The sequence below is a fragment of the Cyclopterus lumpus genome, chromosome 20 (genome assembly GCF_009769545.1).
Source record: "Cyclopterus lumpus isolate fCycLum1 chromosome 20, fCycLum1.pri, whole genome shotgun sequence".
NCBI lineage: Eukaryota > Metazoa > Chordata > Actinopteri > Perciformes > Cyclopteridae > Cyclopterus > Cyclopterus lumpus.
This window is the reverse complement of record NC_046985.1, coordinates 13,209,902-13,222,427: the sequence shown is the minus strand read 5'-3', so window position 1 is coordinate 13,222,427 and position 12,526 is coordinate 13,209,902. Positions and strand designations below refer to the sequence as shown.

The 12,526-nt window shown below is 44.0% G+C and overlaps 1 protein-coding gene across 2 annotated transcripts; it reads right to left on the bottom strand.

Annotated features, from left to right (window-relative positions):
• Positions 1-1,304: 1,304 nt before the first annotated feature.
• zfhx2 (zinc finger homeobox 2) lies at positions 1,305-12,290 on the bottom strand. 2 transcript variants are annotated; one of them, XM_034559813.1, is made up of 5 exons: positions 12,191-12,290; positions 9,941-10,099; positions 8,833-8,893; positions 4,384-8,573; positions 1,305-3,641 (listed from the first exon to the last, which is right to left on the bottom strand). In XM_034559813.1, exons 1-5 carry the CDS (start codon positions 12,194-12,196, stop codon positions 3,225-3,227), a joined length of 4,833 nt encoding a protein of 1,610 aa, XP_034415704.1. In that variant the 5' UTR covers positions 12,197-12,290; the 3' UTR covers positions 1,305-3,224. The 2 variants fall into 2 exon arrangements, with proteins under 2 accessions (XP_034415704.1, XP_034415703.1); XM_034559812.1 differs by lacking the exon at positions 12,191-12,290 and adding an exon at positions 11,617-11,743.
• Between the last annotated feature and the right edge of the window lie 236 nt (positions 12,291-12,526).

Here is a 12,526-nt window from a genome sequence, read left to right as displayed (position 1 = left end):
GTCATGTATCACTGCGGGCGTGAAACTCCCAATCCTATTCGTTAGCTGAGGATTCTAGACACACCTCTTTGATGTCTGCCGCGTTCCTATTGGATGAGCGTATAAGACTTTCCGGTTCCCAAATCGCATGTGTGCTTTTAATTGGATTACGTTTCTGTCAATCATATCCTTGTCAATGGGAAGTAAACCGGCAAAACCAATTGTTTAGAAAATTAATTCAAGGCAGCACATTAGTGTGTGTGTCATATCAATGTTCTCCTCCAGTGTGACCTAAGTGACCTTTATTTAAAATATGACACTGATGTTTATGTTTGGATCAATATTTGAAACCTTTGTCACACAGAAACAAATGCCCCATTTGAAAATGAGGTATGCACTATTTTTCAGGGAAAGTGAAGTAATTTGTAATAAATACAAGATAGTTGGTAATTATGTAATTATAGTCCTTGGCCAAGATGATGGCAACCTTACAAGCAGGATTTGCTGTTTTAGGTATACAACACGATATTCAGATATTCCCATAAAAGCATTCTTCATTTACTGTATCTACCCAGGTCTTCTTGCACAATTAACTTGCATTGCCATCAGACATGCTTTGTTGTTCAATTGATTTTATTTGTTTTTTCTGTATATCAAAGAAAGCATAATGGAGACCAAACACAAAAAGGCGGGTACAAGTGAGGAGGAAAACAATAAGCTTAATCAAAAAATCTAACAATTCCTAACAACACTGCCACTATTATTGTTCAATATTCATAGGAATACCATACTGTATTTGAGCAGAGGTGGCATTTAAAACCATTATGGATCAATAATAATCAAAAGCAGTGATGGGTAGTAATGATAAATCGTATAAGTAGTACAGATATAACAATAGTGATAATCAAAGTGACAATGAAACATAAGAGAATAAAAAGCAGATCTCCATAAAAACCTATCTAGTTTGGACAGTGCAACACCGTGTCTGTGTGTGTGCGTGTGTGTAATCCCAGTCTTGAAGTTAGAGCACTCCAGTCCTTGCTTTACACACAAGATACAGTTTCCAACAGAGTACAAATTATTACTCGTGAAAGGACATTGTTACCCTCCTCGTTTCAAAAAACACACCAAGTGACTCTTAATGCCATGTTAATGGCTGTGTTCATTTGAAATGTCTGTAGCTTGTGCAAAAATTGTGGACTAGTGCAAGTGTCAAGCCGTGGGATGTCCTTTACAGTTTGCATTTACGAACACCTCTCCTGCTCTCTGTCGACCTCAGGATTGCTTTTTGGTTTTTGAATGACAGAAAGCAAAGGGAGGATTACTTTGGAATATCAGTTATTTTTAATATATTTCTTTACAAAAGTTCATGTTTTAGTTTTGCATTTTTGTTAAAACTATCAATAGTAACATTAATATACAACTTAAATTGAAGGAAAACATCTTTAGTATGTTAAGTGTCCTTCAACACAGCACCATCTTATTAGCTCTCAGTCAACACATTTAATGTTTTCTAATTTGCTTTCAGTATTCATTAGTCCCTTGAGGATACTAGTAATACCCAACTTTCTCCCTTGTCATGGTTTTCAGATATGAGATCTCATTTCACAGCACGTACATTTCCAGAATTAGTAACTCTGTATCAAAACGAGGGGGGGGGTGGGGGACTGCCCATTTCAAGCCCTGTTCTCTTAATATTTCCAGAGGCTTGGCTTTTGACCTAAATAAAAGTCTGTTACACCAGTTTTTAAATTGCTTATATTGGCATTTGTATAAATATTGAAGCAAATAAATTGAGTACTTATCGTTCTGATCTTATGCACAATATTTATGGCAAAGAAAACTGTAAATTAACAAATTTGGTCTGACCCACGATGCCAGGTTAGGATGAAATTATACACGGATTATATGGGCTTGAATTGGTATACGTGGTGGCGTGTCTCCTTAAGGCGGTCATATTTCTAAACACACCCACAGTGTGTGAAAACAGTTATTTACCTCGACAGGTTTGAAGAGCTGCATTTCAAAATGACATATACACCATTTGGAGGGAAAGTGAAATCCACAGGATCAAAGTAATTTGTAATAAAAACAAGATGGTTGTAATTATAGTCCTTGGCCAAGAGGATGCTGGCAATTTTACAGGCAGGATTTGCTAGGTACAGAATATGACATTCAGATATTTCCCTCAAAAATCGATATAAAAGCATTTTGCAACAGAACTCTTCATTTACATACCCAGGTCTGCTTCTTGCACAATTATGCTCACACCTAAAGCATGTTTTATTGACTAGCAAAAATCAATTTATTTCACGTGATTTATATTAAGGCATCCATCATGCATCAATGTATCTTTCCATAAAAAGACACTTGCATTAGAATGCTTAAAAACATTTCAAACAATGTAAAATGTGTCAAAGTGCGGTATGCCAAGATTCTACGTTCCTCAGCCTTTTTGCTCTGTCTATTAGGATTGTCGTGAAAACTATGAACATGTAAATGGGGACAATTCAACAGCCCTATTCTCTCTAAAGTACCTCTTTTTTTTAAAATCCCAAATGAGTGGACACAACACTCTTCAGAGCACTCCTGTAGAAAATAAAAAAAAGGTGACAGTCACTACCAGTTCTTCCTCTCCCAATGGTTCAGTCCAGTTGTATTATATCCAAGCAACTTTTGCCCTAGAAGTGAAAGGCATGAGAAATACAATTCCACAGGAGAAAACTGGGAGTTATTTCATGTTATTATCCCAGAAAATGTCCAGGCCTTCCGTCAAATGGCCACTTCCTTCCCAAGAGGAAACACGTTTGCATCAGTCTTTAGGGTAGCACAGTTCAAGCATGGCAAGTTGAGTGCCTTTACAAATTATAGGAAGGTCGTTAAAGTAAGGTCATATATATTTATACATATAACCACAGGCTTAGGACCAAAAGTGTTTGGATAAAGTGTGTAAGGATTGAAGGAGACTTGAGATGTGTTCATCACTTATCAGACAGCAACTGAGTTAGAGTGAAGCAGCGTGGAAATGGTCTGCTGTTGGGTTGGATTTCAGGTGAACTCTATAGATCAACGGCTTTCGAGTCAGTGAATGTTGAGCGAGGGAGAGCGGGTGCAGGGGGAGCAAACTTCAAAAACTAAAGAATATTAGCTTTTGAGGATTAGTGCTCAAATTTGTTTATTAAAATCTGAGGAGCCCAAATGGGTCCAAGAATAGTCAGTGTGCAGACCAATCCTGATCCGAGTCTTTAACTGTTGCTGGTGGATGTCGGTGGAGGCAACTCATTAACCATCTCTCCTCCAGAGCTGGTTACCGGAGCGGAGTGAGATCCTGGCACGACACTGCCAGGTCCTCCGTTACCGGTTCCGTTCTTGTTGACGAGCGTTGGCGGCTGGCCAAAGTTAGTGGTTCTCAGGGTCGCCAGATGCCGTGGGGAGAAGACGTGGGCCCTCGCTGCAGCCCGGGATTCAAAGGAGACGTTGCAGGCATCACAGCGGCCTGTCAGGGTCTCCTTTGGCACCGGCTGGCCGGCCATTGGGGAAGCTGGAGGTTCAGTAACGGTCAGCTGAACAGGTTTGGGAAGGATGGGACGATTGGCTTTGAGAGCGTTGTACTGCAGGTAGCTTCCTGAGCTCATGTCCACCTTTCCACCTGACAGAGGAGACTGGGAATGGGGAGGTGGGGGGGGACAGACAGGACCAGCGAGGCAATTAGTTTGATTGTCATACAATTTAAAATTTCGTGACAGGTTTAACTAAACTATCTATACGTGCACAATTAAGCAATTGTTATTTTGGACAGTAATATTGTTTTTAAAATCGTCTTCGTTTTTAAATGCAGCAAAATATGTGTTCTTGAGCAATAGTTTGAGTACTCCAAGGCAAGAAATACTAGTAAATCAATATATGCTATTGTTAGAGCAATACCACAAACTATGTTAAAAGCATTGAATGCCAGCTGCAGTGTACTCCAGGCTCAGACATTCAGATTTCACAAGGAAAAAGAAATCACTGTAATGGCAGAAATAAATTTCATAATATTAATGAAAACACTTTTCTGAAATGTTTAATCACAATTAAATAAAGAAGTGTGCTCCACAGTTTTGCAGGAAAAAAAACACTTAATTTTAAAATTAGCTTGAAATTTTAAAATGTCATTCAACTTTAAAAAACATGAACAATAATGCACACCAATGTGATTTCACTGAATATCAATATATAACAATATTGCCCAGCCCCTTGAATAAAAAGGTGCAAAGCAGCAAGGTGATACCAACAAACGAAAAATGTTCCTCTCCGCATTGACCTACCTTACTGTTAACCATTAGTCTATCTTACTGTATTAACCATTATGTGATGTACCAACGGTTTAAGAAAAACTTGCAAAGTACATCTTTCCCAACTTACCATTTTCTCTTGTTGCAGCCTCCAGCGCTTCTCCTTGGCTCTGGTGTTTTGGAACCAAATCTGCACCACCTTGAGCGGCAGGTTGAGCTCGGTGCCGATTGCCTCACACTCCATGGCATTAGGGTGGGCACAGGTCTCATAACAGGACTGCAGAATGGACAGCTGTAGGCAGGACAAGTGTGTTCGTGGCCTACGGCTGGATGAGTGGGGCAGAAAGCTGCTTTCTGACGGGCTTGATTTTGCCAGTACCGGGGTGGAGGGGCTAGCCACTTTGGCAGAGCTGGGGGTATTTGGGCTAACTGGCGCAATGCTAGGGGTTGGAGGAGGGGGGATGGTACGAGGAGATGTGTGGGTTGGAAGAGACAGTTGTTCTCTCGATAGAGTGTTGATCTTAATTGGGACCTTGGGGGTCCAGTAGTTGAGTCCATTCTGTTTTTGTGGCATCACTGTTGTGGCATGAGGCCTGTTGTTGATGGGAGTTGTGGGCAGCTTGGGCACCATGCGGTTAGTGGTTCCTGGTCCAGAACTCATCTCATCTTCATTGTCTCTCTCCTCATCAGTCTTTTCTTCCTCGCTCTCCTCTTCTAGCTTTCGTTTCTGGGCTGGTCGTGGGGCAATGGGGATTGGATCCTTGGGTGGTGGTAAAAGGACAGGGGTGTGGACTTTGGGTGCAACTTTAACCATAGTGACATTGCTGGTGGTTTCGAGCTTGGTCTTTGGCACTGCAGAAGCACTGCTGCTCACAGGAGACACTGTAGTAGAGGAAACAACCTCTTTGGGCTTGATTGGAACTGGGGTGATTTTTTTCACCATTGCAGGTTTGCCCAGCTCCTTAACAGGCTCTCTCTCTGTCTTAATGAGGGTGCGCACAATTGGAGTAGTTGTGATACACCCAGTATTATTTGGAGCAGGCTTGTTTGAGAAAATGGGTTTGGAAAGAGGCCAGGTAAATTTGATGAGAGGTTTGCCAACCGCTGCCAGGGTCCCATCACTGATGAATCTGACCTCACCTTTTCGTTCCCTTGCCCTCATGTTCTGGAACCAAATCTGAACAACCTTCTTCGGAAGGTGGACCCACTCTGAAATCTGTTCAAACTCATGTTTCCCAGGATTTGGGTCTTTGAAATAGCAGCCATACAGAATGTCAAGTTGTTCAGCTTGAATGATGGTCCTTGAACGTCGCATATCCCGATACCTTTTTCCTTTGGACTTTCTCTGCAGTTGCTGTTGCTGTTCCTTCTCCCTCTCTTTTTCTCGCTCCCTTTCCAATAGTGTGGCATTCATTTTCTCTGCAGCCCTCATGTAAATACTTGACTTTGTCATGTTGTTGCAGTTCACCATACTCACACTGCTGTTGGAAGAAAGCATGGAAGTAACAGGTTCAGGCTTCACCTGGACGACTACCAGACCTTTGGATGTGGGCCTCAAGCCAAGCCCATCCAGCAATTGTCCCTTCTGTGCTGCAATTTTATCAGCCAGAGATGATGTGGAAGAAGCAGATTTGTTGTTTCTCCCCATGCTGAGATCCAGAGCGGACTCACAGTCCCCACCATTGGACAGGTAGTGGGAAGTTTGGCTATGGGAGGAGAGAGACTGTGAGAGAAGAGAGCTGGAGAAGCGTGTGATAGTAGGGGGATTAGGAAAAATGGGCACTTTGCTCCCATCAACCACTGAAGGAGTAAGAGAGAGGACATATGGGCTGAGGAACTGAGTAGAAAAAGGAGCAAGTGACAGGGGAAGTGAGTGGAGAGCACTGATTGGAATCTCAGCGTGAGACTGTGAACTTAGAGGATCCCCTTGGGCCTCCAACTCTAGATCCACATCGGGGTCCTGTCTCTCCTTCTTCACCTCCACTTCATCACGCTCAAACTCCCCCTTTCTTTTTTTCCTCTTTGCTCTCTGACCCCCCCCACCCTCCTCATCTTCATACTCATCTTCTGCATCAGAGAGAAACACAGTTGTGGAGCGCAAGACCTTTCCTCCAACTGGCCCCTTATCACCATGGACTTCCCAATGTGCTTCATCTTTAGCGGGGCTCTCAGGACCCTCCCTCAAAGACCCATTCTGACTTTCCTCATCAGACACAATGACAGAGGTGTATACCTCATTTTCAGAGTCAGAAGTGAGACAGGAATCGCCCTGACCCTCCCTTCCCAAATCTCTCTTTTTGCGTTTCCCTCTTGTACTAGACAAATCTATTGCCTGACTACCTGATGCTTCAACATCATCCTCACCTTCTGCTATAATCAGCGAGTTTTCCTCATCGTCATAGTCACAGTCAGAACTTTGGGCATGCCTTGCGATTCCCACCAAGCGTTGCAGGTGTTCAAACTCTGTTGCCCTCTGCCTCTGTTTTGCATGCCGGGCTTGGCTCAACCACTTGCGTACCTCTTCCTCAGAAAGTCCCACCTCTCTCCCCAGTGCCTCACAGTCCTCATGGGGAGGACTTGCAGCATCAGCCGCACTTCGTGACTCAAAGAATGCCCAGAGAACTTCCGACTGGAACTCTGACAGCACTGGAAGGTCTGGATAAATAGATCCCATTGCATTACAACTGGGTCGAGTTTGGTTGTTAGTTAAGGCATTTGTACTCGGGCTAGATTTTGGGGTGCCAAGAGAGCCACAGGGGCTAGTGCCCGAATGGGATTTTTGAGGAGTAGAATCAGGACTAAGTGTAAGGTTTAAATTTAAAGGACTGAGGCTTGAGTTGCTGGGCACAGATGCAGAAGGCGAGAGATTTTTATTGCAGAGGCTCTTCTCTGTGCCCACTGGGGAGAGATTGACGCTAGCTGCTTTATCACCTTCCAGGTCCAACTGATTAGTCGAGCTGTCTCCATCTGTTGTGCTATCTCTATGCGCCTTCCCATTGTCTTTGTTATTCTTAACCTTCACTTTGCCTTCTATATTAGGACACTGTGCAGATTCGTTACCATCCTCTTCCATAAGTTTCTCCAATTTAATGTTCTCTGTAGTCCAGTTATTCCTGCCCTTGATCTGATTCGAGACCTTCTCTGGTGTCTCATCCCTGTCGTGTCTTTCTTGTTCTCTCTCACACTTTATAGTCTGCTCGTCCAGGCAGGGCTGTGTGTTTGTTTGAACTCCTGCAGAGGGCCACTGGTTCTGTAAGCTGTTGAGTCTTTGGGTTAGGAGGGCTTGCTGGGCTGTGCTGAGACCTACGAATGGCACACACTGGGTGAGGAGCTGGCCTTGCTGGTTCTCTATGTGCTGCTGGGTTTGGGCTTGGAGCCCGTTCAAGATCAAGGGCATGACCATTTGCGAATGAGGCACGAGCTGAGGCATGGCGGCACCCGGAGCAGCACCAGCCGCAAACAGGGAGGGGATGAGGGAGTGCGAGAGTGTGTTGGGATTAGATGTGAGGAGGGTGAGAAAGGCCGAGACCGCCTGAGCCGAGGCCGCAGGGGAGGTGAGGAGGGAGGGAGCCACTTGTGAAGTTTGAATTGGCTCTCCGTCTTTTGTGGTAGTTACGATCAAGGTCCCAGGAGCAGCACAGTTGGTGGTGGTGGCAACAAGCTGACTGGTTCCACTTCCAGATGTGGTCACTACAGTGTTTAGAGCACTGGTGGTGGTACCTCCCAAACCAGCAGCTGCGCTGTTTGTAGCATGTGCAACAATTCCAGCATTTCTGCCTCGGGTCTGGTGCAAGACCGATTTCATATGGCTCTCAAGGGTGATGGCATGATTGTAAGAGACTCGACATACAGCACACTGGTATGGTTTGTTTGATATGTATGGCCGAGACAGACCAGGAACTGAGGGAGTTGGCGGATCAATGTCCCCAGCTTGTTTTGCAGAGCCTTTTGTCATCCTCTGAATGTGGGATGTAGAGTTGTAATGAACTCTCAAGGCAGTTCTGCCAGGAAAGGTTTCCAGGCAGGCATTGCATTTGAATGACCGGGTGTTGTTTTCAGCTGGCGCACCATTTTTACCAACTGACTTTTCACTACTGTCTGGTATTTTTCTGTTTTCAGTTGCATTTTGCCGTTTGGCTCCTGTGCCTTGATTTCCCTCCTCTTCTGGCTCTGGCTCAGCTTCACCTCCCTCCTGTTCCATTATTCTCTCTTCCTCCATCTCTTTGTCTCCCAGCGTCTGGGTAGCGTCTGAAGTCTCACTAGATTGGCAGGGATCTGAACAGACGGCTTCAGCGTGCTTCAGTTGTAAAGATTCAGCACCTGATAAAAGTTAAACCTGCATATTAATTTCATGTTCGAGTAAATGGCGGTCTAGCTGATAACACAGACGTGCACACATATCAACCTTTTTACCCACCTGCACCCACAGCAGGGATAATTTTCCAATGTAAATGCCTTTTTGTTTTTCCTTTATGTAGTTTTGACCACAACAACAACAAAAAAAAAACATATAATAATCCATTTATGAACTAAATCAGGTTTGGCTGGATAATAAAACACAGTAGTATTTTTCGCTCACCTAATGACTTTAGAGCACTTTTGTCCTCTTCTCCTCCACTGCCACCCTGTTTTAGAACAGCCTGTTAAAAGAAAATGAAAGGTGTGTCAGTAAAATTCCCATAGCAAACCTACATCTGCAAAATGAATGCTATGTCGCATTTGAGCTGCACAACATTTGGGTGTGACTTATTGATGTGTAGTTATATTACACATAGCTTAGCCTTTAATTTACAAATTACCCTTCTTTAATAAATTCATTCACTAATTAAATTCCTTCTATTTCTTAACACTCAACATACTCATGGACCAAGTGTGTTCATTGAGGTGCCTTTTTCCTAATTTGGGCACCATACTAAAATACTTTCACTGACATTTTTGGTAACTGGTTAATCCAAACAATGAAATATTCAAACAATTAAAATAATGAACACAAAGATTGACAAAAATCAACCGGCACAAACAAGTCAACAGAAAAGTCACAATTCACAGTACTAATTGCTAATGTAGTAACAGATTATGCAGAGATATGTGTATTTTGGCTGAGATTGTGGGTAAACCATCTTAGCCAATGAATATCACTTTGTTACGGTGAGGTTCTTTGGATAAGAATATTAAGAAATGTGTTTGATCATTATTGTTTAGATTAATATAGTTATGTTAAAAAATAACAGCGTAATTATAGACCAAGATCACTGTTACCAACCAGTAATTACATACGAGTCAAAGATGAGCAGTTTCATAACATTTCCCAATGCATACATGGAACCCGTCTTACTTGTTTCTCTTTTTGTGTGTGCATTTTTTTTTTATGTTGCATGAAAACCAGGGTATGAAGAGAGTTCTATCCAAGGGATCCTTTCCCATATCTATTGTGTGACGGAAGGTTGACAAAGTAACAAAAACAAATTATAATACTGTGAATGCCTAGCAGTGAATGCCGATTAGGCATATTACTGCTCCTCTTTGCTATTGCATTACAAGGCATGTTGATAGTTTGTCCAACTCTTGTATACCAGCCAGCAACAAGTGGGCTCATTAATCATTACGCACATAATTGATACACCCAAAGTACTACAGTTCCACCGTTCAAGGAGTACAGCCCGGCCATACAGCCTAGCCATACTTACAATGTCCAGCAGTTTGTCGACACAAGATGGAAGTACGCTGTGTTGCCCAGTGAGATGTAGAGACAGGGAGGATCTGTCTGTTTGCCTTTTTTGGCACAGGGGGCACAGCCACTCTGCCACTCCATTGCTTTCACAACTCACTGTCTCTCCAGACTCCTCCTAACAAAACAAATAGGTGTTAGAGAATCCTACTCTTTCTGGGGCCGTTATTCATCATAAATGCAGAATAGAAAGTCTCTCCAAGGAGGGAGCTGCACCCACCAAGATACAAGTATACTTGGTGATTACACACCTTAGCTAGGTGACCAACACTCACCATACATTGCCATGTTTAACTATTTGAACCCACAATCAGAGGCCAGTTACTATATCCTTCAATGGGCATGCCGTGTCCCTTTTAACAGGACTCCTAGATCAGTATCCCATTCTTTCAGGTCTTTGAAGTGCCATGCAACCATTAACTATGTTTTCTCGGGAGGTTCCCAGCATTTCTTCTGTAAAGACCGGCTCAAATTACATAATAATGCAATTGTTGAAATTGCACCTTTTGAAATGTAAAGGAGTAGTCATATAATGCTTTTGAATTCTAGATAAAAGATTCATCGTTTCAAACCGCTTTGCAACCATTTACATTTTCTACAAAGTGATCTGGTACAACATGTGCACATGAAATGTATTACAAAAGGCAGAATATGGTGGAGTTCCACTCAATCATCATAACATGCACTGTTCCACAATTAAAAAAGAGTATACAGAGTCTTCTAGCACTTCTCCCCACACAGTTTTGACGAAGGACAAGGAACGTGGCCAATATACTAAATCTGATCTGAAATCATACTGCATAGGCTCGACCTGCATGATTAAATGACTGTTACTCCCACGTAGTTTTAAGGAAGTCAAAATAGACAGAGCTTTGACGTATTTCTCTGGAAGCATTCGTGATCCCCCAAAAAATTGCAATGGAGACAGCAAACCATGCCCATGAGGAGAAATACCAACACATCCATAATCCTCACTTCCTCGTCATGCCAATTAGCAAGCTAGCAGGGCTATACGACCAGATAATGTTTCGACAAGTCCACACAGAGTAACGCGTTCAAGTAAAGCTCCGCATTTCGAGTTTCACCATTAAAAACCGAGACAGAACCAGATTGGCGTCCCTCCGCTCGTCGCTGGCTAATTAACGAGCAGTCTAATTAGCTACCAGAGACGAATCAATTAGCTAGCAAGCTAGGCTGCGAAGCCCCCCTGTAACGTCGCATTACGGTTGTCTTTCTGGAAACGCTGTTCAGCTGTTCAGCTGGTTAGTTCGCTGAAAATAAGCCCACGGTGACGGCCGGACACGTCTCCGAGACCGCAAAAGACGGGGCAGGAGTGTGTACGGTCCCGTTTGCAGGCTCTCAGCGACCGCTGGACGGTCGTTAAAGTGATAAACAAAAAAACAAAAAGGAGGTTGAGCTAATAACAGTCGTGTCACTTCGCTAGCTAGCCTGTTAGCAGGCAGATAATTAACCGCTCCTCAAACTGTCTCCAACTGGAGAGTCTCCGCTCGCTACGAACTCTTCCCCGGTCCAGGTGGGAACTGCAGCTCCGGTACACCGAGCGAGTTCACCCCGGATTGAAAATACTCTCACGAAGCGGAACATCAAAACCTCGGCCTCGAGTTATTTCCTTACCCCTCTGATTGTCGACTGCCAATCGGGCATCTAGTGTTGCGCCGCCCGCCGCCTGCTGCTCAACAGCGCAAATTGAGGCCTAGTCGGACCAAAGCCATTTAATTAATGAACGTGGGCTCCGTTTACAGATGTGTTAGAAAACACTCGCACCCCCTCCTCCCCTCGCCGCCCAGCAGACCCCCTTTGAACGAGTCCTAGCGCTCGAATCCGTCCCTTAAAACACTCACGGTGCAACACATGGCCATTTAAACTAGCATTTTAACAGCTTCGAGTCGTAATTGGCGAAAGAATTAAACGCAAAAAAAAGGTTACTTGAAGCGGAGTACGTGCGCCGCGGTCGCCTCGACGATGGGGGTGGTGTCGGGAGAGCAGGCGAGAGAGAGAGACGAGAGGCAGAAAAAGTTTGGATTTAATGTTGGATTTCTACACGGGATCGGATTAGTATGGGGGCACAAAACGTCGTTTGCTTAACCCTCTCCCGGTCGCAGGCCACTCTCCCGGCTCAATTATGTACAATTAACCGATCGCAATGGCGTTTAATTAAGTTCGGAGCAATTAGCTAATGCGTCTTTACCTGCATGGTCGCCGCTCCAGCACGCACACACACACACGCTTCCTCTGTGGCTCCTCAGAAGTGAAAAGTTTTTTCTCTCTCTCTCTCTCTCTCTCTCTCTCTCTCTCTCTCTCTCTCTCTCTCTCTCTCTCTCTCTCTCTCTCTCTCTCTCTCTCTCTCTCTCTCTCTCTCTCTCTCTCTCTCTCTCCCCCTCCCTCCATTCGCCCTATCCCTCTCTCCTTCCCCTCTTTCCTCTAGTAAACAGACCACAGCTCCCCCCAAGGCTGATTGCTGACATTCAGAGGGGACAGACACGGCTATCAAAATCCCTTATGTAACCCCGCAGATATTAGATTA

What these genes read in the sequence shown, in the direction of transcription:
- zfhx2 (XM_034559812.1), bottom strand. Translation starts at nt 11,646, where the DNA reads ATGCCCGATTGGCAGTCGACAATCAGAGGG. An exon ending in GGCAGTCGACAATCAGAGGG is followed by an intron (nt 10,100 to 11,616) that starts GTAAGGAAATAA and finishes TTGTTTTGTTAG; the next exon opens with GAGGAGTCTGGAGAGACAGT. An exon ending in AAGTGCTCTAAAGTCATTAG is followed by an intron (nt 8,574 to 8,832) that starts GTGAGCGAAAAA and finishes AACTTTTATCAG; the next exon opens with GTGCTGAATCTTTACAACTG.